The 27,234-nt window shown below is 46.6% G+C and overlaps 2 protein-coding genes across 2 annotated transcripts in view; one reads left to right on the top strand and one right to left on the bottom strand.

Moving 5' to 3' along the window:
- LOC142785203 (uncharacterized) overlaps window positions 1-22,944 on the bottom strand; it is a 103,500-nt gene extending 80,556 nt beyond the window's left edge. Inside the window, exons 1-2 of the mRNA XM_075883652.1 lie at window positions 22,791-22,944; window positions 1,021-1,108 (exon numbers count right to left, since the gene is read on the bottom strand). Of these exons, the coding sequence (XP_075739767.1) occupies window positions 1,021-1,097 (77 nt within the window). The 5' untranslated portion in view covers window positions 1,098-1,108; window positions 22,791-22,944. The remainder of the gene's footprint in view (window positions 1-1,020; window positions 1,109-22,790) is intronic.
- A 224-nt stretch (window positions 22,945-23,168) lies between these two features.
- Window positions 23,169-27,234, top strand: part of LOC142785237 (uncharacterized) — a 40,775-nt gene continuing 36,709 nt past the window's right edge. The window contains exons 1-4 of the mRNA XM_075883676.1: window positions 23,169-23,364; window positions 24,618-24,817; window positions 25,766-25,843; window positions 26,712-26,839. Coding sequence (XP_075739791.1) covers window positions 23,264-23,364; window positions 24,618-24,817; window positions 25,766-25,843; window positions 26,712-26,839 — 507 coding nt within the window. The 5' untranslated portion in view covers window positions 23,169-23,263. The remainder of the gene's footprint in view (window positions 23,365-24,617; window positions 24,818-25,765; window positions 25,844-26,711; window positions 26,840-27,234) is intronic.

Below are 27,234 nucleotides of genomic sequence, written 5' to 3'. Positions count from 1 at the left end.
GGTACCTCTGGCCTTCAGCTGAACGCGAAAAAGTGCCGTTTTGCCGGCAAGACAAGTAATGTTTAAGGCCACATTGCGAGTACCGATGGAATTCGTCCCGATTTCGATAAAATATCGACGGTTCTTCTTTTTCCTTGTCCCGAAAGGACACAGGACTTGCACAGTTTTCTTGGGCTGGCTTGATACTTCCGCCGATTCATACGAGACAATTGCGTCGATAGCGGCAGCTTTGCACAAATTACTCGATTGCGGTGTTCGCTTTGAGTGGTCTCCTGCCTGAAAATGAGCCCTTAGCCATCTTAAAAAATGCTCTCACATCTGAACCAGTACATTGCCATTTCGATGAAACAGCACCCACACTCCTGCATACTGACGCTAGCAGTTACGAAATCGGAGGTATTCTACTGCGATGAATCATCTGTGAAAGGGTCGTTGCATATGCAAGCCGCGTCCCGACCAACGCAGAGAAGAATTACACCATTACTGAACAGGAGTATTTAGCTGTCGTGTGGACGGTGCAGAAGTTTCGACCTTATCTACATGGCCGTCATTTTACTATAGTTACAGACCATCATGTCTTATGTTGGCTTTACATACTCAAGAATTTATCAGGATACCTTGGTCAATGGATTATACATATTCAAGAATATAACTTCACTATTACCTACAAGTACGGTAAAAAGCACCAGAATGCAGACGCACTTTCTCGCTGCACACTTCCTACACTGCCGTCCAGTGGTTCCGCTAATAACTTCAGCAATGAACACTTGCATAGTCCTACATATGTTTCGTCCTTAGCCCCCATTAATAAGACCCCTCCTGATGACCACGGCTCCATCATAATGCATCAACTCGCTGACGCTTACTGTAGACACACCATAGATCGCCTTCAGGAAAAATCACGACCGCCTAATGCTTGCTTTTCGTGATAGCTCACACAGTGCAATCTCGATAACCGCGTTCTTTATCGTCACAATTATCACCTCGATGGTCAACGCTGGGTGCAAGATGCTCGCTTACCTTGCAATGGTGAAGCCCTTGCTATTAGGTGACCGACGGGCTGACATCAACACACGAGGTGTCGCTTTACTTCTCATCTTGCTTCAGTCTGAAAAATTCGCTTGCCATCAGTTGAATGTGTATTGCGTCCAAAAACACAGCAAAGGAATATCGCAAGCACATTATGACTGAAACCACGCCATATATGTAAAAAATAAAGTGCTAAATGTTGCGCATGCATATACAGCTGTCTGCACATGTGCACTAAACAAACTATGCAAGACACAAGAATGACTACCAAATTAGGCAACACGAAAAGGGTATTACTCCCATAACAAAAGCATACCTACAGAATACCTAGATAGGATGCTTAGAAATAATATGAAGCGATTTTAAGCAACTATGACCATTAATTTATAGAAGTGGCACAACACCTGTCCCACTATCTCACAAGCACACCAACCTGTAATCCATTATAGAATACAGGCTAGGAGGGGGCGAGTTGGTTTGGGTTCATACTGATGTATTACTACAGCATGGTAATAAATACAAAAAACGATATATGGACAGGACATGTACTGTACTCACATCTTCCCCGTCAAATCTTTATCTTTTCCTTCATATACATTATCTCGCTGCAGTAATACATCAGTATTAACATTTCTCACACGAAAAGACTGAAACGAAGTAGTACAGAGCTATCTATGTCCAAATGTGCAAAGACAAAAGATTCTAGCAGAACTCACTTCCAGTCAGGATATACACAATACGCACCCATTAAGGTGTACAAGCGGCACAGCCTGACCTCTCTCGTACACCAACCATTCTAGTTCTTTTCTGTCTCTTCTGTCACTGCAGATGAAAATGGCCACCCAAGTTATGCAAATTTCTGTCCCTATACAAGATTGTGCAAGCCACATCAGTGTGACATCACCAAATGCACTGAATTTGGTAAACCCTGTCTCAAGGTGCTAACTTTTCACTTAAATATTGTATATTCGTGGTCTCCCTTCCAGACTGTAGAGCACGACATGGCAAGCTACAGTTATCAGGGCAGTTTTGCGCGGTCCACCCCCCCTCCAATCAACCTCCCCCACTCCACAACGATACGATAAACACCTACACATCTTTCAGAGCCTGTTGACGAGCGATCTTGATGTTGACGTTTTCACGAGATGGCTACAAATGTTGAGTACCGCGATTCACATTACATGAGTGGTCTCTGTTGTTGCTATATCATGCCCAATATTTGCAACCTTGTGACATGTGTGCTGCAAAGTTACGCCTTATATTCCACTTTTGAATGTCATAATTGACAGTTTGCCAAAATTTTTTTTCCCTGCAAAGTGCACATCCTCACCCAATTTTGCTGTGCACCCTACGACCATGTGGGCTTCACGCAACTCTGCCCTCTACCTCAAAACGTTGCCGACCTCTTGTCTAAAACATTGATCGCTGGATTATACTAAGGGTGAAGCTCCTAAAGCTGCGAGTCTGTCAATGCACGTTTTTTGCGACCAGTTCATAATCACCTGGTTGAATGACTCACTAAGAGGTGGCGCTAGTGTGAGTGACAGAACGAGAGAGACGGATGCACAGGGATGGACGGAAGCACAGACACTTTGCCCATTTATCATCATTCATTCCAAGGATATGGTGTAATTTTTTTTCTTGCAGCCCTCAATTTCAGGAACATTTCAGCCCCAGCCTTTGGTCTCACTGCCACTGGTACCATAGAGGCAAAAAAAAAAAGAATAGAGAATTTTAAGGCCTTTGTCATAAAGAGTTGTGCGACAATAGTGCCAATGAAGCCTGAAAAAAATTATGCATTCCTGTTATGTGGTTAGGCAAAGTACGGAACATAATTTGTTTTACTTAAGAGTGCTTCGACATGTTTGTTGTACAGAACTCTTTGACGTGATTATTAGACTATACAATACTCCAACTCTGAAACAAAATTCATCTTTTCATGCTAGTACTTATCTGAAAATTCTCAAAAGAAAAGAGAGAAGAAATTTTTATTAGCAAATGTATATACAAAAAGCCGTAGTTGAGTGGGGCCCCTGATATTGCTGCATTCAATCAGCAGGGAAGAGCTCGCACAGCAAAAAAGGAAGACGGAGTTCTTGGCTAGTGTTCTTCGCGAGTGCCTTGCATATAATTAAAATGCGCTCTCCTGTATAAGACTTCCGCTGTTTCTGCGTCGTGAGACTGGTGGAGCTGCGAGGTACATGTCCAGGACACCTTTTAACAGCTCCAAATCTATTCCACAAAGACTTCCGCTCATCTAAACACCCGTTCACGGCGCCAGCCGCTGCCTGTGAGGCCTGAGCTCAGACTTCCTAACACCTACCGAAAAGTGCAACGCAAGAATCAAGATCGATGATTTATCAGTCGCAATTTTCGTTACTCTTTCCAAGTGTAGTAAACAGGTCATCTTGGGTATGAATTTCTTGCAGGAGCACAGTGGCATGATAAATATACTCGTAGGTCTACTGACCTTCTCAGCAGACCATAGCGCAGGCCAGTAGTGCAAGTCCATGCACGTCATTGGCGTGAGTTATCATGCCGCCTCATCTCCGTCACGTGCAACACGCAGCATACTAGAGCTGATGTCATGGCACAAGTCTCGCTAGTGTAGTGTATGGGCAAGCAAAGGTCTTGCTGATGAACTTCTGCAACGAGGATCGACGAGGGTCGCATGCTTCGCATAAGGGTACGAGCACACTAGCGGGAAGCGTGCCGCCGCGGCATAACGCGCGTCTTCGCCGCCGAGCGGTGAAAAGCGGCACGCTGGCCACATCTGCGGGAGTCACGTGACAACAGTCTCGAGCGGTCTCACAGCGGCTCGCGAGATTTCGCGCGCTTTTTCGTCGTCTGTTCCGAGCTCTCCGACTTTACGGTGCAATCGTGTGAACAAAGGCCGGCGACGACGACATCCTCGCAACGCTCAACGTTACCGTGATGGCGTGTCTGCTGTTGCTTCAGCGTCGCCGCTCTCGAAATGCGCCGCGAAGTGAGTGAATAAAACAGAGAATTCATTTGCGCTCAACACGCAATGAGCCACGCAATCCCCACTTACCTGTCAATCCAAACATAGATCCTATAATATCCCATCTGATCATTTTTGCTTCCTTATCTTTATAATCAGGCATCGTTTTGTCATATAAGAAGCGGTAGAGTCTAATCTCCTCTAAAAAGCGTTCGGTGTCCGTGGTGCCGTTGTCAGCGTGCTTCAGAAAACGACGGCGTGAAAAAAATGACAGACGAAAAAAAAAAAAAGAAAACAAGCTCCGTGCATTGCTATGGCGACAACCACGCATGTCGCTGATTGGCACTTTGCTTCGGCTTTATCAGCCAATTGGGCTGATAAAGACATTAGGTCCGAAGTCTAAGCAGGCTTTGAGAGAGGCAGTGAGCAAAATAATAATCGATGGTGAAGTTCCCGATGGATGGAAACTTAGCAGAATGAGCATGATCTATAAAGGAAAGGGGGACAAAGCTGACATAAACAACCATCGTCCCATAACAGTGACATCAGTGGTCTACAGGCTGGCGATGCAGATTATAAAGGAAAGACTGCAGGCATGGATAGAGGATGAGGGGGTGCTGGGGGAACTGCAGAATGGGTTTCGGAAACACAGGAGGTTGGAAGACAATCTGTTCTCACTGACGCAGTGCATCGAAATAGCAGAAAAGGAACACAGGCCCCTGTGCCTAGCATTTTTGGATATCAAGGGAGCGTACGATAGCGTGGTTCAAGAGGAATTGTGGGGAATACTGGACACACTAGGCGTGGAACTTGTAGTCACTAATCTTTTAAAGGGTATCTATAAAGGTAACAAGGTAAATATAAAGTGGGAAAAACAGGTATCCAAGCCTGCGGAGGTAAAACGGGGGCTTAGACAGGGGTGCCCCCTGTCAATCTTATTATTCATGATGTACCTACAAGGATTAGAGGCCAAATTAGAAAATTAGAAGATAGTGGACTGGGCTTCAACCTCTCTTTAGTCACACAAGAAAACTTATTGATCAGGCACTACCAGCATTAACGTACGCAGATGATAAAGTGCTAATGGCCAACAACAAGGAAGATTTGCAGAGATTGATAGACATCTGTGGTAATGAGGGAGATAGGTTAGATTTTAGATTCAGTATGGAAAAATCAGCAGTCATGATTCTCAATGACAACAAAGGTAGTGAGCTTAGAATACAGGAGGTCACGCTAGAGTTAACAGATAAATACAAATATCTGGGCGTATGGATAAGCAATGGGACCGAGTACCTGAGGGATCACGAAATATACGTGACGACTAAAGGTAACAGGAATGCAGCAGTGATGAAAAATAGGGCACTGTGAAATAGGCCACTGTGGAAACAGCAGGTGGCCAACCCAAAAAGAACTATCGGTTAAAAAGAAAGTGAAGGAAACGAAGACTGACATGTGGAGAATGGGCATGATTAAGAAGTCCACACTATAGATCTATCGAACTTTTAAGGAGAAAATTGCCAAGGAAAGGATCTATGATAATACTCGGGGTAGTTCTCTACTGTTTGAGGACAGGACGAGAGTATTGCGAACCAAGACATATCGGGCCAAATCGAAGGGGTAGACACAGTATGCAGTGCGTGTGGAGAGGAAAAAGAAACTGCCGAACACTTGATAATGTTCCGTAAAGGGCTTCACCCTATAGTCCTGGATGATGGCGCAGAGTTTTTCAAAGCACTGGGGTTTAGGGACCGGGAGGGTAAAATAGACTAAGCGGGTAGACTTAACTAGAAGGAGGTTATGTGATTGGTGGCTAAAGTCAAGGCACGAGTGAAAATTAAACTCTTCACTGCAAAGTACGAATCCTCAAACTCGCTTTTTAAGGGAAAAAAAAATATAGTGTTTGGTTTATTCAGTATTTCGGCTTGGTGGCGCTATCCACCGCCCGATCTAAAGAGTACAGCCATATCCATCCAGCGGCAGAAATAGCGCAAGGAGCGATTGGGTCGGCGGCAGATATTCCTCTATGCTCGGCAGAAAAGCGGCGCCGCTAGTGCGTTCGTGGCTTAACGCGGATTCCCACTTACGTGGGTTATGTCGATTTTTTTTTAAGGCCACACGTGACAACTTCACTGTACAACAACTACATCAGCGCTGATATTTTTCAAGAAACCAACGTCAAATCACCTGCAGATATACAGCATATTGAAAAGGCATTGGTCATGATGTCGTCGATAGGTCTAAATCTCGTTTGACAACCTTACGCTAACGCTACGCCCGCAAGCTTTGCGTGCTATGTGCTGTTCAAATACCCATTCTTCTCAAGTTTGGTGCCTGCCGCAAATGAACTGTCTCGGCACTTGATGAACTAAACTTCGGGTAGCGCAGAGCATGCAGTCAAACACGCGACTGCCATTTCGTCTGTCCTGTTGCTATGGGCTACAATTTTGTTCAAAAGTCGTGAACCTACGAGCCCGAGTGAGTGAGTGAAACAACTTTATTGACGATCCGGCATAAAAGGGGAAGGGGTAGGGGGATTAAAGCGAGACACTAGCGTGCTCGGACGTCCCAGAGCAGCAACCTACTCGCGTCAATCCCGGGGGGGCGCCGCTTTCGGCCACTGGCGTTCCAGGATGCTAAGCACGTGCTGGACCACGTCTCTTTGGTTGCCTGGCTCTCGACTGATGATTTTGCTGCTTACTTGGCATTACTTCTTGGTTACCCGGCGGTGGTGCACAGTCCCAGAGGAGGTGTCTCTGGGTGGCTCGCGCCTTCTTGCAGTGTTGGCATACATCAGTAGTGTAAACCTCCGCGCAAACGTGCTTTGCCCAGACGGGGGTCCATGTGGCTTGTACTTGCAACTGCCGTAGTGTGGCTGCTTCTCTGCATTGTAGGTCTCGATGAGGCGGTGGGTAGAGGCGTCTGCTTGTTCTGTACCACTGCAGAACGTCGGCGTAGGTTGTGATAAAATACTCTCCGTCTTCGGCATCGGGTCGTTGCGGCTCCGAGGAATGCGTTGACAGAGACCCACGGCTAGTTAGCGCGTGTGCCTCCGTATCTGCTTCCTCGTTGCGGTTCGGGCCCACGTCCAGCTCCCCGGCGTGCGCAGGGAACCACTTGACGGTAATGTTGGTTTCCGGTCTTGCTATAGTTGAACATACTCTTGCAGTGGTTCCATGGACGTTGTTTGTAGCAAAGTTGACTATTGCCGTCTTCGAGTCGCTGAGGGCCGTGCGGAAATCCGGGATCGCTAGTGCCAGTGCGATTGCAAACTCCTCGGCTTGCGTGGGCGACTTGCACCGTATGCTTCCCGACGTTGCGAGTACTCCAGTGTCTGCTGCGACGACTGCTGCTGCGTACGTGCTTGGCCGGTGGGGATACTTTGCCACGTCCACGTAGTACGCGCGCGGATCGTTGGCGTGACTATTTGTTGACACGCTGATTATGAAAGTGCTTTCACGGCGCTTGCACTTCCCGGTGACGATTTCGACCGTGCTGTGCTCGATGGCACCGTTGGATAGCAGCTCGTGATCTATTGAAGTTAGATTCTTCTTTACCAAGGTGCAGACCCCCTGCCCTGCGCCTTTCCTAACTGTTCGTGCACAAGGGGGCTTCGCAAAGGATCTGTACTCCTGTAACGTCGGTGGGGTTTCACTGTGCGTTTCTTGTAGTATTATAACGTCGGGTCTCTCGGTGCTTTGCTGTATGTACTGTTGTAGCAATGCTTTTCTACCCTGTATGCTGTTGGGATTCCACTGCCATATGAGGAGATGATGCTGTTGTGTCTGTGCTCTGTTTCTGTGGTTAGCAGTGCCCGTTGCCATTGTCCCGTCCATTATTGCGGTAGGGTGAAGGCCTGTTGTGGGATTAGTCCTGACGCCATGAGCGCGTGTATTAGTGCATCCAACTTAGTCTGTATTCCTTGTATGGTAGACTGCATGCCATGTACGGGTGTCACCAATGTGTCGAGGCATGCATTGGTTGCATCGAGGCGATCATTAGTAACTTTGATGGCTTGGCTCAGGATTTCGTAGTTGGCTTTCATGGTCTGTTCTAGTCGATCTTGACGTTCTTCTAGGCTGTCCAGCCTAGCGTTGACTCTTCGTTCACGTGCGTATTCGAGCGCACGCTTCTTGGGTGCCGGTTCGCTTGTCCTAGCAACGTCGATCGTTTCGGGTTCTGCGCTGTTAGCTTCCGTAGGAACTGGGGCTTGTACCTCCATGGCTGAGTGTGTTGTTTTCCATTGGCGTTGGGGGTCTTGGTTGAATCTGCAGCGGCGACCTGTTGCTGCTGCACCTGTTGAGCAGTCACCTGTTGCTGCTGCTGCTGTGCATTGACGAGTTCTTCAACTTAACGTTCATCTCTTGCATTTGAGCTCTCTGTTCAGCGATACATCGCTTGAGCTGGGCATTTTCATTGCGTAGTGACTGGATGGCGTTGTCCTTCGCTTCAGCTACGTGGTTGAGCGGATTGCGGTTCGCTGCTTGTGGGTTGACTGCCTGGGCCTCATTTATCACGTTGCCCGGTCGCTGCTGGTTGCGGTTGTAATTCCCTGCGCTTGCTGTCGGTGCTTCTGCCGTGGCTCGCCAATTGTCCCCTGCTTTTGTCCCGCTTCCTCGAGCGGCTGCGTCCTCTATTTGATAGACGTGCTTCGTTCTGTTGTTGCGGTGGCAGTTGCTGGAAGTCTTGCGACGAAAACGTTGACGCCGCGTTTCTGCGCTCCCATCTGCGCTGAGTAACTACGAAGGGCACCTTGTACTTGTTCGTACAGCCTTCCGTGCCCGTGGCGTGGGCTCCATTACACAGTTTGCAACGTGGCTTGCATCGCGCCGCGTGGTCTGCCGCCAGGTTAGGCGTGCCACACGCAAAGCAGATCTTGGTTTCCGGCGTGGGGCATACATCGGCTCGATGGCAGATTTTGCCGCATGTCTTGCATACGTTGTGTTGTCTGTATAATCCACACTTTACTATAATGGAGCCGTACTTTATGTAGTTGGGAACCTTTGTTCCTGCGAACAAAATGACGATGGAGGTAGTGTTTCCAATCCTGTGCGCTTCGAGGGCCTGCGGGTTTCCTTGGTTAACGATATTCTCATGCAGATCTTCGGCAGTGTTCTCTACTGCGATGCCACGGATTACTCCTTTCACTGTGCCGTGAGGCGCGGTGCAGTAGGCATGCGTTTCGTAGCTACGGCCCCCAATGTACAGAGAGCGTACGCTTGCGTAGTAACGTGCTCGTCCTTCATCGGGCTTGCTGATCACAATGATGTTCTGCGTGGGATTAGTACAAATCGTATCTGCTTTCACTGCAGTCTTGGGAACGTTGGCTGCTGTTATGACTGCGGGCATTACGATGTCAGCTTCGATTTTCGCTAGGAATAGCCCTCCTCTCGGTCGTATTACAATCTTCTGCTCTTCCCGCGGCAAATTCAGTGGCATGCGGGACGCTTTAGTGATTCTCGCTATCATACGTTTTGCTTGAGCTTCGCTAAATTGCGGAGTTGGTTTGCTGCTTTGGGTAACTTCGTTAAGCTGGGGCTTATTAAGTCGTTGGCTTACTTGTTTTCTGGAGAATTTCCATCCCGTGATGTCGCTTGGGTGTAAGTCGTTGCCGCGCACCGCGACTGCGGTGCGGCCGGTGCTGCTTAGCACCTCTTGGTCGTTTATCGTGTCGGTGGTCGTAGTCAACGTTTTTAGATACTTTTCAGTTTGCAAACTCGCTTCGAGAGGCGGTGTCGTTTTGTCGCCCTTGCGAAAGGTGGCGCTGGCGTTCCGTTGAGATCGGTTGGGAAGCAGTGAGTAGCGGTGACGCTTGCTTCAGACACGTGCTTTTGGTGTGTTGCTGGCGCTCGCACGTTCATCACGCCTGTACTTCCAGCTTGGATACGTTCTACAGTGGTATGAACTCTTTGCAGTGGATACCGTGAAGTGTCAGCGCGGATTCTCGACATGCCGACGTGCAGCGCGCCCGGCTGTCGTTCGGGGTATGCTTCGGCAGCTGCAAATCCCGGACCGCGACTTTTTTCAAGCCCCCAAAGGACCCCGACTTACAGAAGGCATGGCAAAACGCGATTCCACAGAATAACTTTAAGGTAACGCCAAAAACGTACGTCTGTGACATTCATTTCGAGCCTGTAGACATCATAAGCTACTACGAGCACACAGTGAACGGTCAAACCGTAACGATACCGCGAGGCAGATGGACACTGAAGGAGCGCGCTGTACCTCGAATTTTTCCGAACGTACCTAAGCATCTCTCAAAACCAACGGTGCCGAAGTCGGCAAGAAAGCCCCCCAAAGCGAGGTCAGTGGTTTCCGCCCAAGCTTCTTCCAGCCAAAGTGATAAATATTTGTATGACGAAACTGACGCATGTGATGGCATGGATGTTGATGAATGCACCGATGTTATCACGCTAGGAACTGCGCCCTGGCTTGCTGTTGTGCAGGGCAGCCCGACATTTGATTCGTGGAATGTGAGGGCTTCTACCATCCAAGTTATCTTCTACAATCTCGAAGAGTCTGGAGGCGTTGTGTACATTGAAAAGGCGGTTGTAATCCGGCAAGACTTGGCGACTGAAATTAGTTCAAGAGGTGTGCTTGTCCCGCCGTGCAGCTACATCGAGAAAGATGGAAACATTCCGACCCTGCTAACAAGCCAGAAGAATTTAACAATGTTTTTTCGCTACATCGATGCGCTCAAGATTTGCCCTGGGTGTAAATGTGAGCCGTTTCCAGGTATTTTATCGTCAAAGGCAGCCATGAAAAGGCAGGGTGTATGGCGAAACAAGAAATGCATGGTGCTGTCAGGTGAGCACTTGTGCCCTCCATGCAAAAAAACAAAAAAAAACTTTGGTGATAGAATGAAGCGTCGTCCTAAAAAAAAAGCACAAAACGGAAGGCTGAACGTGAAACTCAAAACCTAAAGAAAAAGGCCATCAGGGCCACTCTGTTTCGCGAAAGAGCTAGAAGAGAAGCGTCTACACTGAGACGCTGTTTGTCTAAAGCTTCAGCGAGCAAAGTTGAAAAAGCAGTGGAAAGTCTTCCGCAAGCACAGCAACTTGCTTTTAGGTCAGCATTGAAAGTCGCAAAGGCGAAATCGCCGCGAGGAAGGCGTTATGAACAGGAATGGCTCACGACTTGTCTTCTATTGAGAATTTCAAGCCCAAGAGCTTATAGACTAATGTCAAAAATGAAGCTCATGCCACTTCCAACAACCACAAGGCTGAGACAAATGATGAAAGGAATGCCATGTGAATTCGGCTTCAACAAGGTATCTCTTGACAGTATTGGGGCCTTCATGATGAACAAAGCAGGAGTACAATGCTACGGAACGCTAGTACTGGACGAGATGAAGGTGCGAGAGGTTGTCGCATTTAACACGAGTACTTACAAGGTTGATGGCTTCGTTGATTATGGAGATGGTCATGGCTCGGAAACAACAGCCGACCACGCTTTGGTAGTCATGTTTGTGCCTTTATTTCACTCCTGGGTGCAACCAATTGCAAGTTTTGCTACGAGACATGCAGCCGCTGGAAGAGTGCTAGCTAGGCTTGTTTTAGAAGCCATTTTGCAGTTACACAAGCACAATGCAACAGTCGCTGTTATCAGCGATGGTGCCAGCACCAACAAGGCCATGTGGTCATGTTTTGTTATCAAAGGCAAGCTTCATGAACCGAAACACAGAGTTGACCATTCTTGTGTACCTGATCAGCAGCTCTACTTCCTGTGCGATGTACCGCACATCATCCAGTGCATAAGGAACAATCTCATGCACCACAAGTATGGCATGGTAAGTAGATTAGAATGTTTTTACTTATTTTTCATGCGTGAGCAACTCTGAATTAAGGAGTGGCTTCTGCAATGGAACACCTTTCTTCGTCTCATTGTTGTTTTTAAACATTGCAGATCGGTGAACATAAAATCAACTTTGACCACTATCGAAGACTCCAAGAAGTAGATGGGAAACAGCAGCTTCAGGTGGTTCCGAAATTGACAAAGGAGCACGTGAGCCCAGACAATCTGCGAAAGATGAACGCGAGTCTGGCTGTACAGGTAAACAAAAATGCCCTATCTACCATATTTAGATGCCTTTCATAGTTGACAACTGCTTGTTTATATGCATAAATGTTTGTTTATAAAAATAAAGCCGCAAATTTTTCATATATGTTGTTCTCAGCTTTTCAGCCGAAGCACTGCCATTGGGTTAAAAGTGTACCAGCCGTTAGAGGAGTCTGACCTGAAAGACTGCCATGGAACTGCTCAATTCACCCTCATGGTGAACAACCTGTTCGATGCCCTGAATGAAGCTTCCGAAGTTTGGAATAACAAGTTCGTCAAAGGAAGTTGAGGTAACGATAATACTTTACAGCATCTGTTGCACTGTTGTGAAATAGTACAGATAATGCTTCATAACATCTGTTGCATTGTTGTGAAATTAATTTGCTCACTGGCTTATTTTGAAGGTCATCCAGGAGTTCCTTGATGCTGTAAATAAGACCAAGGAAAACCATATCACCGATGGGACAGTGATGTTTACATCGCAAGTTACAATGGAGTCGCTTCGTGTTACGCTTGCATCAGTACGGGACCTCATAACGGATCTCTCTAAAGGAGCGCGTTATGTGCTCACGGGCAAACCAAATTAGGATCCTTTAGAGGTAAGCCGTTTGTTCTTTTTGTTTATCACGTTTATGTTTGCACACATTGCTTTTATAAAAAAACACGTCTTCCTTTTTTTTCAGAGGTTTTTTTTATTTGACAAGAAGTTATGGAGGGGATGAGGATCACCCTACCCTAATCAGCTTTGCACACATATATAGGCTTCCGAGCCTGTATACACCAATCAGCACTTGTGTCACTGGGAACGTGAGTGATGAGCAGACTTGTGCTTGCCACTGTTGCAGACAGCATGAAAAGGGGAAGAAAGGACACACTGTCGTCCCACGAAAGACTCCAGGAGGCTATTCGAGCGAAGTTGGCTGAAATCTCTTCTACTGCGCAGAATGAAACACCGACAGCACCTGATCATGGGTACTCCAAACCCACAAGCACAGGACTGTTATTTACTACTTGTGCGGCTATCTTGTCCGCTCTTACCTCAAGCATCAGAGGTGTTCTGACTGTGTATGTAATATCCAGTCCGAAAATGCGGAGTGCCCGGAGGCATTTCTCACTTTGGAGAGGGAATTTAAGCACGGGAGCCTCAAATTGCCTTTTCAAAGCGTGGGAGCCTCAGAGACATTTTGGAGCCTCCTCGACGCTCTTGAGGACTGCAACATTACTAGTGTGGGCTGTTCTGTTCACAAGGTCAGCACTACGGCAGAGCTGCTTCTCTTCTGTATGTTTCGAGGCATCTAAGCCAAAATTTCGGATGAGCTGCAAAAGAACCGGCTCTGCTCAGAGACATTTAGGAGCCTCCTCGACGCTCTTGAAGACTGCGACATTACTAGTGTGGGCTGTTCTGTTCACAAGGTCACCACTACGGCAGAGCTTCTTCACTCCTACATAGTGCTAACACTGCATTTCGCTGCCAGAGATACTTGTAAAAGCTTGAGCTCTTCAGAAAAAGTCGCATCTGCTAGAAAGAAAGTGAAGCTGATGTGAAGGCTTGCAGTACAACTCTGACCACTTAACCCTTGTAAATATGTCCCTGTAAGTAATGCAGCTGCTGCTTTCAGTTTCACGATGTCAAATAAAAATTACAAAACAATTTTTTTCTGGCTTCCTTGCTGGTTCTTGATTTTCTAAGCTTTTCAGCGGATTTTGGCCGTGTAACACATGTTCTGGTAAGGTTAGAATATCGCTGAGCATTACGGGATCCTGGGGTGATTTGCACATATACTGGCCAAAAATAAACGCCGGCTACAACGCGAACAGGAATGAAGGTAAGCGCGCTGTACAGTTTGCCTTTTCTTTTTGTCATGTCTTACGTGCTGTTTGTTTCTAGTTATAATGTTGCGAAAAAAACGAAAAAGCTCTTTTCGGTAAAAATTAAACGCGAGCGAAGTTTCACTTCTGCTTCTCAAATAAAAGAGTTAACCACCGCGGTAGTCTCCTGTCGGCACCTTTCCCGTTGTAGCAGTAGCAGACGACGCGCCGAGATCGATCCTAACTAAGGTCCCTAGATGAAACAAGTTTCCAAGGTAGCGACACCTTTCCCTTTCCTCTTCGCCTATGTTCCTGAAGCGCCCCCTAGAAGGTTTAAAACTTTCATTCAAAAGCGAATGTTTCGATTCTGTTGCTACGGTGAATAGATGTAAATGAAACAAAATGGAACGAAATAAGACGTAGAATAAACAGTTACCTTTATGAACATATGAACATAAACGGCACAGCACAAGAGCAAGCGGGATGTGCGTTACTCAACCGGCAACGTTGTGCAGTTCTATACTGTACACCACTAGCCATGGCATCTCCCGTAGTACATTTTAATTCCACGGCCGCGGTATTTCGTCCAGTTTTAACTAGTCCACTTCTCAGATTGTGTTTTGTTCGTCTGTGACACAGTGAATGTGCTTCTTGCTGGATCCTGTAAGTGGACACAGGGCGCGACGTTGTGACGATTGATTACAACCGGCTTGTGCACACGCAAGAAAAACTACGACCAAACTGGTACGAACACTTGTCCAGCAGCACTGCGATGACGTTTTTTTTTTAAATGTGCCCATTTGGACAATCGTGATGCCAAGTGATTCTGATACGGTGCTGGGAACTTCCTGAAAAGTGAGAGTTCTACTGGTGCGGTGTCTCGAAGCAGCGCGTTTCGGCTCAAGCGGGAACTGGTCAAGAGTGAAATGTTTCTGAAGGTGCGTTGATTACAACCTACAGCTGCTCTGTATACGTGCATACCCACATGTATTTGTACCAACTGGCATGCACTAGACACGCATTAGACGCGCGCCTGGTGTTTCAATAAAAACCAACAAGTGAACTCGCTTCGCAGATCCGCGTCGACATACGTTGACGGAGTTGCACGAAAGCATTCGCGTGAAATGGTTCATAGTTGCACTTCATGGTGCGCTTCATCTTGGAAAGCATGAGGTAAGTTGAACAGAGCGAAACCATTTTCTGTTTTTTACGGCAACGCAACATTGCTGAAAAACGCAGATGTTGCATTGAACGAGCATGGCGAAACAATCTTGGTCGACTTAGCGCGCACCGAAACGCTCCTGCTCTTCAGTTTATGTTCTGGCTACGATTTTGTCTTTGGTCACGGCGAGAATCCGGCTGGGGCCATATACGCATGCGTGCTCGCTTTGAACCTTTTGCATATTAATAAATAACACCACCAGCCATTTGCAAGATCACGTGCAAGTAATGCACCAATTACAGACGCGGGGATGGCAGAGAAAAAGAGGAGTAATCGAGAGAGTGAGGAGGACGGATCGAGAACAATGAGTTACGCTACCTTGTTTCATCTAGGAACCTTAACTCTCCTTACCGCGCCTATTCAATTTCGGTCAATCTGATCGATGGGTTCAAGTTGAAATTCCCGCGCCCCAACGCGCCTAATGGACATGAGGCACCATCTGAAATGAAGCTCAGGAAGCACACAACCCGTGTCAGTTTCGGTTTCGGTTTCCGGAGACCCGGTGATTTTTTACCTTGCTTGGAAGATAAGCGAGCGTCTGGCGATAGCGGCAGCCACGGCGTCGGCGTCGCGCGCTGGGTCTGAAAGGAATCGTCGTATTTCTCGTTATTCTAGTGTTGTTACAGTAGATTTTTCGGATGAAAGTGGTAGCAGTGGCCCTGAAGAAGATTCCCTATCATCGGAGTTTAGCACAGACAGCGATGAGGCCCTCAACACACCGGGAACGTCTTCGTCAGCTCGACGGCGAGTTTTTTTTACGGGATTTATCGCGTTGTTGAGCGCCCGCGAGGGGACCGAGCGTGTTGTCACAGTTATTATCTCTATCCGCAGGGTCTCTACGTCCTATGGGCGCGATTCAATGCCTCCCGCTGCACAGCGCGTGCAGTTTTGTCCAAGACGGAAACCGGGAGTCGATCTGGGCATGGCGCGACGGAGCAGCGCTAGTCGGTTTCTTCGAGCCCTGGATGTTTTTCACAACGGAACTCGTCACAGCGATGTGCGAGAACACAAATAAATACGCCTGGGCGCACATTCTCGAGAAACCAACGTACTCGGAACGCGACGGATCGTGGAAAAATGTTTCCCCAGATGAAATGATGAAGTTCATCGGACTCCTCATCTACATGGGGATAGTGCAACTGCCTCGCCTGCACCTCTATTGGAGCACAGCAGAGTTGTTTTCTGGGCTAATCCCACGTGGGGTTATGCCAAGAAAACGTTTTTTCTCCTTCCTCGGTATGCTGAGCGTGACGGATCATGAAGCTACCAATCCCGCTACAGACGGCAAGCTGCACCGAATTGCTTTTTTACTTCGGCACATCAATGATGCATCTGCGCTCCATTTTCAGCCAGACCGTTACGTTTCGGTCGACGAAGAATGGTGAAATCTAAAGGCCGTTCGGGAATACGACAGTATCTTCGCGACAAGATTGTCAAGTGGGGATACAAGCTGTGGGTCCTCGCCGACTCCAATTCCGGCTACACAGTGCAGTTTAGTGTCTACACCGGGAAGCGCGAGACATTGAGCGTAAATGGACTCGCATTTGATGTCGTGACTAGCCTGTGCGAAATGTATTTTGACCAGGGATACACACTATTCATGGACAATTTTTACACGTCCACGTCTCTTTTTTTACACCTCCTGGAGCGGAAGACTCTTGCTTGTGGAACGACACGGAAGGATCGTCGCACGTTCCCTGCGGAATTGAAGGACTCCACATGGGAGAAAAAGGCCAAGAGGGGAGATGTTCGCTGGCTGCGGCATCAAGGCGTCCTGTACCTTCAATGGAAGGACCGACGCGCGGTGCACATGATGAGCACTGCCCATACTGCGAACAGCCATGTGACTGCAACACGGAAAGTAAAGGTCGCTGGCCAATGGAAGAAAGTCCCAATTAGGAAACCAAGACTAATTGAAGAATATAATGCAGGCATGCTTGGAGTAGACAGGTCAGACCAGCTCATCGCATCGTACAATGTGTTGATGAAGTGCATCAGATGGTGGAAAACTTTGTTCTTCCACTGCATCGACATCGCTGTTGTGAACAGTTTTATTCTTTTTGAGGCCCATAGGAGAGAGCACCCCGAAATTCCAGAACTGCACCGAGCGCCTCGTTATGACCAGCTTGCCTTCCGAATGGAGCTTGTGAAGCAGCTACTGGGAATTGAAGCCACAGGTTTTGGCAGCGCCCCTCCCCCTCGAGAGTCTGCGCACAAGCCAAAAGTGATGGAAACGAGGCGCAACTGCAAGCTCTGCTATGCGAGCCGCAAGGTTGAGCACAAGACGAGTGTCTTTTGTGAAACGTGTGGCATTTACTTGTGCTTCATCGCGACCAGAGACTGCTTTGGTGAGTGGCACCGCCACTACAAGGGATAACATTTTTGTGTGGTCTCACAGTTGTTTACGCGTACTCTTGTAACCTCTGTGGTCTTTAGAAGTAACTACTACCTAACCAGTGTATATTCAGAATTTGTATTGCCATCTTTTCGCTTGTTACACCCACTTTTTTTGAAAAAAAAAAAAAAAAAAACTTGTGTCCTTGAGAATTTTTTGTTATTTTTTTATTCTTACTGTGTAATAAAAACTTGTTCTAAATTTATTGAAATAACTAGACCATTCATTCCTCTACATTTTCATGGGCTGCAGAACATCTGAAATATTTTTTATCTGCGGATAAAATTTTTTTTCTTGCACCCTCAGAAAATTGTCCCGTAATCACAAGTGCTAACTTTTTTTTTCTGCTGTGCTAACAATTTTCTTATGTGTACTGTTGAAACTTTTAGGATAGTTAGCTATGTAAATATGCCACAAAACGCATATCTTGAATTTTTTTTTACCGAGATATTTGTGCCCACCATGCTTACTTTTCCACATTTTTTTTGCGGTAGTTGCGAAAAATTTGTTGTTTGGGATTTTTTTTCTGCTATTGTGTTGCAAACACATGTTTTGTATTTATATCATTAAAAAGCGCATTTATTTGTCTACATTTTGGTATACTACAATTAACAAAAAAAACATTGTTATATAACGATAAACTTTTTTTTCTGCACCACATGACAACGGGTCTTTTCCTGGCGGTAAGGAAAGAGTTAATCCTAACGCTACCGCAGCGCCACCACCTGGTTGGCGATTGCGGTAAGCCGCCCCACACCAGTGGAATGCCGCGCGCTTTGCCAACTGAAGCTATCTAGGCAAGGTTCCTTTTGGCGTTGCTATAGTGCCTAGAATATACTGGCTAGTGCGCGGAGCGCGCGCATTCCGTACGAGAGAGGGTGGCCCCGCACGTGATGACTGCGCGCAGTGGCCGCAAGTGGCGCTGCCGGACGAGTGGGTGCATGAGAGCCGCCAAGCTCCTGTCGTCCCATGCTTTGCTCAGCGTTTAACAGCTGCCAGTGTTCGACCTGTTGTAGTGTCAAGTTCGTCGTCGCAAAATGTGGGCAGCAACGTCCCGAGATGTTGAAGGCTAAGCGGCAATGCAAAGAAAGGACGTGTTTTGTGCCGCTGTGCCGGAGCGGATATCGTTCGAACGAGGAAAAGGTGTCTTTGTTCACCGCACCGACGGACCCAGCACGGCTTGCAGAATGGGAGAGCAAAATCAAGAGGGCAGACAGGAGACTGACGCCGAAGGCTGTCGTGTGTGAAAGACATTTTGAGAGTGGCTACATCGAACGATATTTTCAGACTACGGTGAACGGTGTCGTCAACGAAATCGCCCGAGACAAGCCACGTCTGAAGCCCGATGCTGTCCCTACGGTCTTCGAAGATTATCCGACACATCTTGTACCTAAAAAGGCGGTGAAACGAAAGGTGAGAAACATTTGCGACCAAGAACCGGCACCTAAACAACAGAAGCGAAATGTCGAGCTGGCGGACCCCGAGTAACCACAAGGGTGTGCTTGCAGACCACGGGATGGTTGTGCTGTTTCAACCCTACACCGGTAAGTTGTTTTAAAAAGAGACTACTGTCAAACACATGACATAAGTAACATGGTAATCTTGCACCATCATTGTTCTTGCCCATTTTTTAGCGAGTTGGACAAATACTTGGCGTTTTTGCCTCGAAAGGCAATGTTCAAGCAGCTACACTTGCAAAAATCATAGTAGAGTACACCGTCCTGGCTGAACGAGCGGGCTTGTATGTTGACTCCGTGACCTGTGACGGGGCCAGCTGGAATCGCAGCATGTGGCGGATCTTTGGCATACATGGTGAGCAAATTATTAATTTCACTCACTTAGCATTGTCGGCCTGTGTGTAGGCATAATGGGCATTTGGAAAGCAATGTTTTAGCTACTTGAAATTTTCATGTAGTCATCTAAGAAGCTCTCTTCATCTATTGTGTAATTAGAAGCTCTTAAAATGTGTATAAATTATAGGTGGAAACAAATTCATAACACAGAATTGCGTATATTCAGATTTCTTGCCAATATATTCAAAAGCTTAAAGTTAGAGGTCCTGCACTCCTGCTACCGTGATTAAGATTTCTAAAATGTGCTGCTCTATTAAACTCAATTAAAATTCTGTAAGTGAAGCCTACATTGTGTCTTTCTCACGCTGGCTTTCAAAAGTCTTGTTCTCGCATCATTTCATACTTGACTAATGCACAAAATATGTTTTTATGGGTTCTGCTATTCACCTGAGGAGCAGCACGAAAAAAAAAAAAAAAAGCTTTGAAGCCTGGTAACCCAGATAAAAAGTTCCTGGAAGTTCCTGGGCAGACAAAAGGCTGAATCCGAAGGCTGTCGTGTGAGAAAAGCATTCTGAGAGTGACTCCATCGAAATACTTTTCGGATTAGGGTGAACGGTGTCTGGAATGAAATCGCCGTTTAGGCAAAATTTCAAATATTATTTATCTAAAAAATTGAAAATCCATCCATCCATCCATCGTTGGATGGATGGATGGATGGACGGACGGATCCATCTATCCATCAATTAAAACACAGAGACCGTTTTAATTAACGGAATGAACCACACCTAGCAGAATTAAGAGGCTGTTTTAATTAACGGAATGAACCGCCTATTACAGAAGTCGAGGCGCGTTCTCTGGCTGTGTGCGCAGCTGTGCGATTAAGATATCGCGTCTCAGTATTAGGGATTACGGGGAAAACTGAATAGAGTCGCAGGAGGTGATGCGCTGCCCCCCTCCCCCTTACTTTTCTTTTTTTTTTTCTCTCTCTCTCAGCTTATTGTGTCGCGTTGACCGCACGCTACGACGGGGGACGCTACGCTTCCCCTAGCTGTGTCAGCACAAGACATATCGTTCAGACTCGTGTATACATGTGATGAATAAGCGTTCCAAGGCTGGTTAATCGGGGTATGTCGGATATGCTACAGCTATGTATGTCTGGAAGGCGAGCGATCACCTCCATTAATCGAAGGAAAGGGTCTTTCACGATGAGACGTGCAACGACGAAGTACGTCTCGAGAGGCAAAAAAAGGAGCCTTGCCCCTGTCTACCCTGCATCGTGAATGTCCCGCGGAGCTGGGACAGCTAGCTGTTTCCTGCAACCATTGTACCTGAAGTGTGGGTCTGCTCGTTTTTTTGCCGGGGCGATTGTACGTGACGACTTACTGCATCCTGGTTCACCATAATTAAGCCGAGGTCCTTGCAAATTCCCCATCACTCGGATGTCGGCGGCCGCTTCTGTGCTGTTCCCGACTGTCTGCAGGTCGAACTGCCGCTTAAAGCGGTGGCGTCTTCGACAGTCCAATAGCGCACAGTCCAATAGCGCGCAGTCCAATAGCGCGCAGTCCCGTCGTAGCGCGCAGTCCCGTCGTAGCGCGCGGTTGACGCGACACGATCAGCTGAGAAAGGAAAAAAAAAGTAAGGGGGAGGGGGGCAGCGCATCACCTCCTGTGACTCTGTTCAGTGTTCCCCACAATCCCTAATACTGAGACGCGATATCTTAATCGCACAGCTGCGCACACAGCAAGAGAACACGCCTCGACTTCTGTAATGGGCGGTTCATTCCGTTAATTAAACCGGCCTCTTAATTGCGCAGCAGCGCCACGCTCGACTTCTGCTAGGCGCGGTTCATTCCTTAAATAAAACGAATTCTGTTGTGCGCGGTTCCTTCCGCTAATTAAAACGGCCTCTTAATTGCACAGCCGCACCACGCGCGACTTCTGCTAGGCTCGGTTCATTCCGTCAATTAAAACGGCCAGCGTCGCTCATGCACTCGCGAAATGCACCACGGACAGCACCAAACTTTTATGGAAATGCCACAACTACAAGAGAAAAATTTTCAGCCAAGAAATCCACCGCGGATAGCACCAAACTCTTACGGAGAAGCCACAAGTACAGAAAACTTTTCGGCCAAATTTAGCGGCAATTTGGCAACAACCACCCTTCCAGTCTGGCAACCACTTATGCAACACCAAAAGGAACCTAGCCGCTATCTAAAAACGTTGGCCGTAGTGTCGTTGCCGCCAGCACAAAAGTCCATGTCTTCCGTAGCAAGGGCCGCGAAACGGTTGTGGGAAACGGCGTTGAGCTGCGATGAGGCCGAGGCCATCTTCGGCGATGAAGAGTCGGGCCGGGCGGCCGACGCAGCTGCGCGCCGCGGCCGTACTCGTGCTAAGCCTAGCGTCGCACAAGTGAAAAAAACGTCGAAAATTGACGAAAAGTCCGGTTGACCGGACCAAAAATGGTATCAATCGAGTCCAGGGATGCTCACGGACACTACGATTGGAAGCAATTATACTCCGTTTCATAGATCAGGTGGAACGCTGTGAAGGCTAGGCAAGTTGTCCGTAAAGAAAACACGACATGTTGCTCCGCGCGGTTTCGTAGTCGAGTGGTCTGACGCGTCGCTCCGGAGAGTTCACCGTAGTTTTGAAGTGCATGGGTTTGAATCCACGTGGTGCCATTTTTTTTATAATTTTTGCGAGTTCAATTCGAAATCTCGTTTTTTTTTTTTTTTTCAGTAACTTCAACTTACTTGCACGCGGAAGTGAACTGCACGTATCTATTCATTTGTAGCATACCGTGTTCCCTTGCGAGGGCCGGAACCTGCCGAGCTGGCACCGAGGTTTGACCAGCATGGCGATTTTGTCGCGATCATACCGCATTGTCGGTTTACCTCGTTGATGTGAGCGAGTGCTGCGTGTAAGATGACGTTAATTCATAGATTATGTAGCATTTTTTCGAAGCTGTTGTGCCACAACAAGTAAAACAAAACGGCGGCGCGGAGAGCGAAAACCTGATACGAAAGCGACAAACATAAATTACCAACTCGCATATTTGGATTGTTTATCCGACAACACAGGCGTTTGTTTTTTAACATGATGACAAATATGTATGCTTAGAAGTTTCCCGAGAAGCATGTATTGATTCTCGTACACCCCAAGCGACGCACTACTTTTTCGTCGCGGCACTACACAGCGCAAACAAGAGCGCTAGCTTTGACAGCGTTGCACATGGTTTATGAATCGGAGTATAGGGCGGCACAATTAGCGAAAACTGCGAAGCTCATTCGCAGCACGTCTGCTCAGCTCGGCGACCCTTCCCCCCCCCCCCCTACAAGCCCGAGAAAACGTTTCGCTACATTTAGGGACTGCAGCCGGATTGCTGATGCGTCCATCCCACGTGCACATAGGCCCTCGCTACATGTTCACATAGGCCCTCGCCATTTCGAAAGGTAAGTGACCACATTTTCTCAACACTTGGGCATTACTGCGCACATGCAATGAAGTAAGAGGCACTGGTACTCACAGCCGAGTGTTGCGTTGCTTTGTCACAGAGCGCTAGAGACCCGCGTCGATTACGTTGACACAGACAATGACTCCACCGACCACAACCACAAAATGTTGTCGAATGAACCTGGGCGGTGAAACTTCGCGGTTTTTCTGTCCCGAGACCGCAGCGATCCTAACGTTTGAGAGCTGTACTACCTAAATGAACGTTCTTGTTCTATTTTTTAGTTATTACTAGGTTACTCTTTAACTTCGGAGTTTTTATTACACAAGTGAACCTAAAGGTTGCAGTTCGAGATTGCAAAAATAAGAGCGCCACCCGAAGTGGAAAACGGGAACTGCGCAGTCGTCCTATCTCTCACGGCGAAAAGGGGGCGTTTCTTTTCGCGCGCCCATGTATGCTACTGCCTGCGGTGTCTCGAAGGCCGCTTTTACCGCTGTAAAGTTTGTTTTAGCGAAACCCATGCAAGATTCAGCCAAACAGACGCATCCATGGATTCTCGCCGTCATCACAAATCGTGCTGCGCTGAGTGGTGTCGGAATTCTTCACGACACACCGGCATAAAATTCTTTCGGATCCCGGCAGACGAAAGGTACGATCTGCATGCTGCTCGTTTTGTCTTTCTACACTTGCACGGCATATCAGGATGCGGTTGCTGCAGTAGCTGTGTAATTTAATTGAGCTACACGTACATGATTTATTCATTACATTCTGATTGCTTTTCGGCTTCAATTATACATGACATGCACGGCAGAGCATCTGGAAATTATTCCAGTGAATACATTTGCTACGCACGATTGTTTATACTTGCGTTTTCAATTTAATGCGTTTCGATCGTGCATTGCATTTCGATGTTGCACTTTGGCTCAAGGCATGTCACAAATGTACTGTAGCAGCATATACAGTAACTAATAGAACAGTGTAAGCTTATCCGCACTGTTTTTATTACCTTTTGATTGCCTGCGTTCAGTCTGTTCTCGTTGCATGCGTTATTATTATTCTTGAATATTATCAGCCTATTTATGTCCATAGCTGGAGGAAGGCGATTCCCATAATCTTTTGGCTATAAGGGAGGGTCCATATACAATCATAGCATGTGTTGTTATTACTATGTTAATTAAGTACTGAGTACATAAATTATTACACTTGCGAGTTTAGACGGATGTTATTACATTATTGCGTTTCAATTGTGTGTTTTCATTTTGGCCTCGCGTAAATCCACGGCATATTGCAGAGGAATTTAGCAATAAATTTATAAAGTAATAATTTATAATGTATACTTCTATTTCATGTTTTCAGTTTCAGCCTTAAGTACAATTACGATATATTTACAAGAATGCAATTGCAGCCCATAAATAATTGGACAATGTAAACTTACGTGTTCTACTAATTTATTACCGGTTGTAATAGGGTTTTTATGAAAGATTTGCAGCAGGGCACGAGAAATACCCGAGGAATACGCAGTGCGCGAGGGTATATATGTACCAATAGTTGTTTAGAGATTTTGGTGTGGGATGATTGCTATTGTCTGCAAAAATATATTTTGAATTAGGAGGAAAGCTGGGGTCGTTGCCACCAAACATTACTATCGCGCAAGTAGAAGCATGTATCCGCGTCTCTTAATAATAAAGACAGATTTTATTTTAAAGTTTGCTTTCAGGATTGCTATCACAAGTCGTCTTGGTTACAAAAATTCAATTAAGAAAGGAAGATGAGAAATGTATCAAATAACGCTTACTTCGAATAAAGATGCCAGTTTTCACTCAAAGCTATCCATCTACGCCTGAAAACAGAAATAAATTCATTCTAACCCAAATACTACACACGCACACATTGATTTTCCAGATCTCGCGTTTGGCTTCAGTATGCGAGACGGCAGGACCTGGCTCATTTACCACCTCGTCAGATCTACAGCAGCTACCGCCTGTGCTCTGCCCATTTCACCAGCAGAGACTACGCAGACCCTGGACAGACAGGGCTGCTAAGATGTGCTGTGCCAACAGTTTCCATCTTTGGCGATGGGCAGACACACGTCCAAAGTCCAGGTGGGAATACTGTAAAGTGATCATACAACAGCACAAACTTTCATGCCTCTACATCTATTTACAGAAATGTCTTAATACTCAATATGTGTACCTGTCCGAGTTATCATGACTCAGTATTTTTAAGATTCTCGCGCAGATTACACCAACAATACCAATGCATGGTGTACACAGCATCCATGGATTCGCCGGCATGATTTTGCTGGTAGATATAACTAGCTAAGTAAAAAATTTGCCGGCTTCACAATCGTTAAATTTAGAGCAAACGCCTCACTCAGAACGCTCTACATGTAACCTCCTCGATTCTGATTCAGTTGTCCCTGCTATTTTACCTGTGGTGTAGAGTTTTACAGGAAAAGGCGAAAATGACCTCATAATTTGAGAGAGTACTCCATGTGGCGCGTTATCAGCTATTTCGCACATGGCGAGTGAGTAGCGGCCAACTTGGTGTCGCTGTTAAAACAATTGCGCGATAGCTCTGACAGTGGGAGCAACAGAACTGGCCTTTTAAATATATATATATATTCTACGACACCCTAGTTCAAAGTCGCTCTTAAAATTAAGAATCCAAAAGGTACTTTATCTTTATCAGCTTTATTATTACAAGATTACTTTTATTTTCAATGGGCCAAATAAGTGTAATTGGCAAGAATTCGGTTACGCGTTAGGTCATCACGGGCACCACGATGTTAACCTGTTCTAGGCACATCGCATTAAGATTTTTAAAATATTGGTTTAGGATAGTTGGGACACCCATATATTTAGTGAGTAACACGTAGCGTTCTCTTTTTGTGTGTTTACACTTTTTTTATTACTCGTACTGAAACATAATACGCGAGGAGACCAATTAATAGTGAGAAAACGCCCTGAGTGATTGTAATTGCAAATATTTAATGTGACGCCTAATGTCACGCTGTGTGTATGTCACGCTCCGCCAATTTCTCTTCACAGGCTCTCGTCGGCCCGCGAATACCACTGCAATGCCCGCTCACAGCGCCGATGAAGAAGTTCAACAGACTGAGCCCTCATGTACGCAAATTGTATTGCTCTCTAAGCTCTTTAAAACTATTCCAGATAAATTAATGCCCTGCAGCTATCGTTTTAATGTCACGTACCATTTAACAGATCCTAAAGTGCACTAGGGTGTCAGCTGGGCGAGCTAGTTCATTGCTAGGGTACGAGAACCAGAGCGATGTATACCGAAAGGCAGGACGAGACGAGTGCTTGTCCGATCCCTTTCTTGCTTGTTTGTTGCCTCCCAAGAGGGATTAGTGCCCCGCCGCAGTGGTCTAGTAGTTATGGCGCTCGACTGCTGACCCGCAGGTCGCGGGATCAAATCCCGGCCGCAGCGGCTGCATTTTCGATGGAGGCGAAAATGTTTGAGGCCCATGTGCTTATATTTAGGTGCACGTTAAAGAACCCCAGGTGGTCGAAATTTCCGGAGCCCTCCACTACGGCGTCCCTCATAATCATATCGTGGTTTTGGAACGTTAAACCCCAGATATTATTATTATAAGAGGGATTAGTGTTTTTTAAAGAAGACTATGAATTCGTTGTTTTTTTCCTAAACATACCATTTTAAACGTATACCCAATAATGTTTGTTAACAAGGAGTATGCTAATGATTAGGAAAAATTAGTTGACGCTTCATGTTGCCCACGATGCTTATACATGCCATTAGTAGGCTCAATGCCCAGCAGTGTGCTTATCAGAGGCCTGTTCCCAATGCCCCAAGTTTGAATAAGTGAAGGATCGAGAACTAAATATGACCAACTGATTACTCATGGAAGTAATCACTTCAATTCTAAAAGCCGCTAGAACTTTTACTAGGTTTAAAGATCATGGTCAGCTTTCACAAAAACACAGTATAAATGAGCTTTTTTTCTAAATCTTTCAGGTTCCAATCCAGCGGGTCGACAACACAAGCCTTCTAGGTGCTCACCCCGGACAGCCAGAAAAATGAAGAACCTGGAGAAGATAAATTCAAGGCTTCGGAAGGCACTGTCAAGAATTGGCAAGAGAAAGGTTAAAAAGCTTTCCCAGTCCGAGGTGTTGAATGCTATAAGGCCCTACGTCCGCAAGACATTCTTTAGATTGCTTGAGACTCAAGTTAAAATTAATGGCGTGAAACGTAGAGGACGGGGGTGGTCGCCCGAGCACCGCCAGTTCGCTTTAAACTTATACTTTCATGGTCCGAAAGCGTACAGACATCTGTCAAGACTGCTTGACATGCCAACTGTGAGGTCGCTAAAGCAGTGGTTATCAAACATTCCGATGACTCCCGGAGTTATTTCAACCGCTATTGAAGCCCTCGAAGAAGCTACCCGAAATAGGCATTTAACAGATCGTGCGTGCACATTAATATTTAACGAAATGTCCTTGAAGGAACATCTGCAGTATGATGCAAAGCATGACATTGT

This window comes from Rhipicephalus microplus, unplaced genomic scaffold (genome assembly GCF_043290135.1).
Source record: "Rhipicephalus microplus isolate Deutch F79 unplaced genomic scaffold, USDA_Rmic scaffold_19, whole genome shotgun sequence".
NCBI lineage: Eukaryota > Metazoa > Arthropoda > Arachnida > Ixodida > Ixodidae > Rhipicephalus > Rhipicephalus microplus.
The sequence above is the reverse complement of the archived record's forward strand: the minus strand, read 5'-3'. Positions and strand labels throughout refer to the sequence as shown.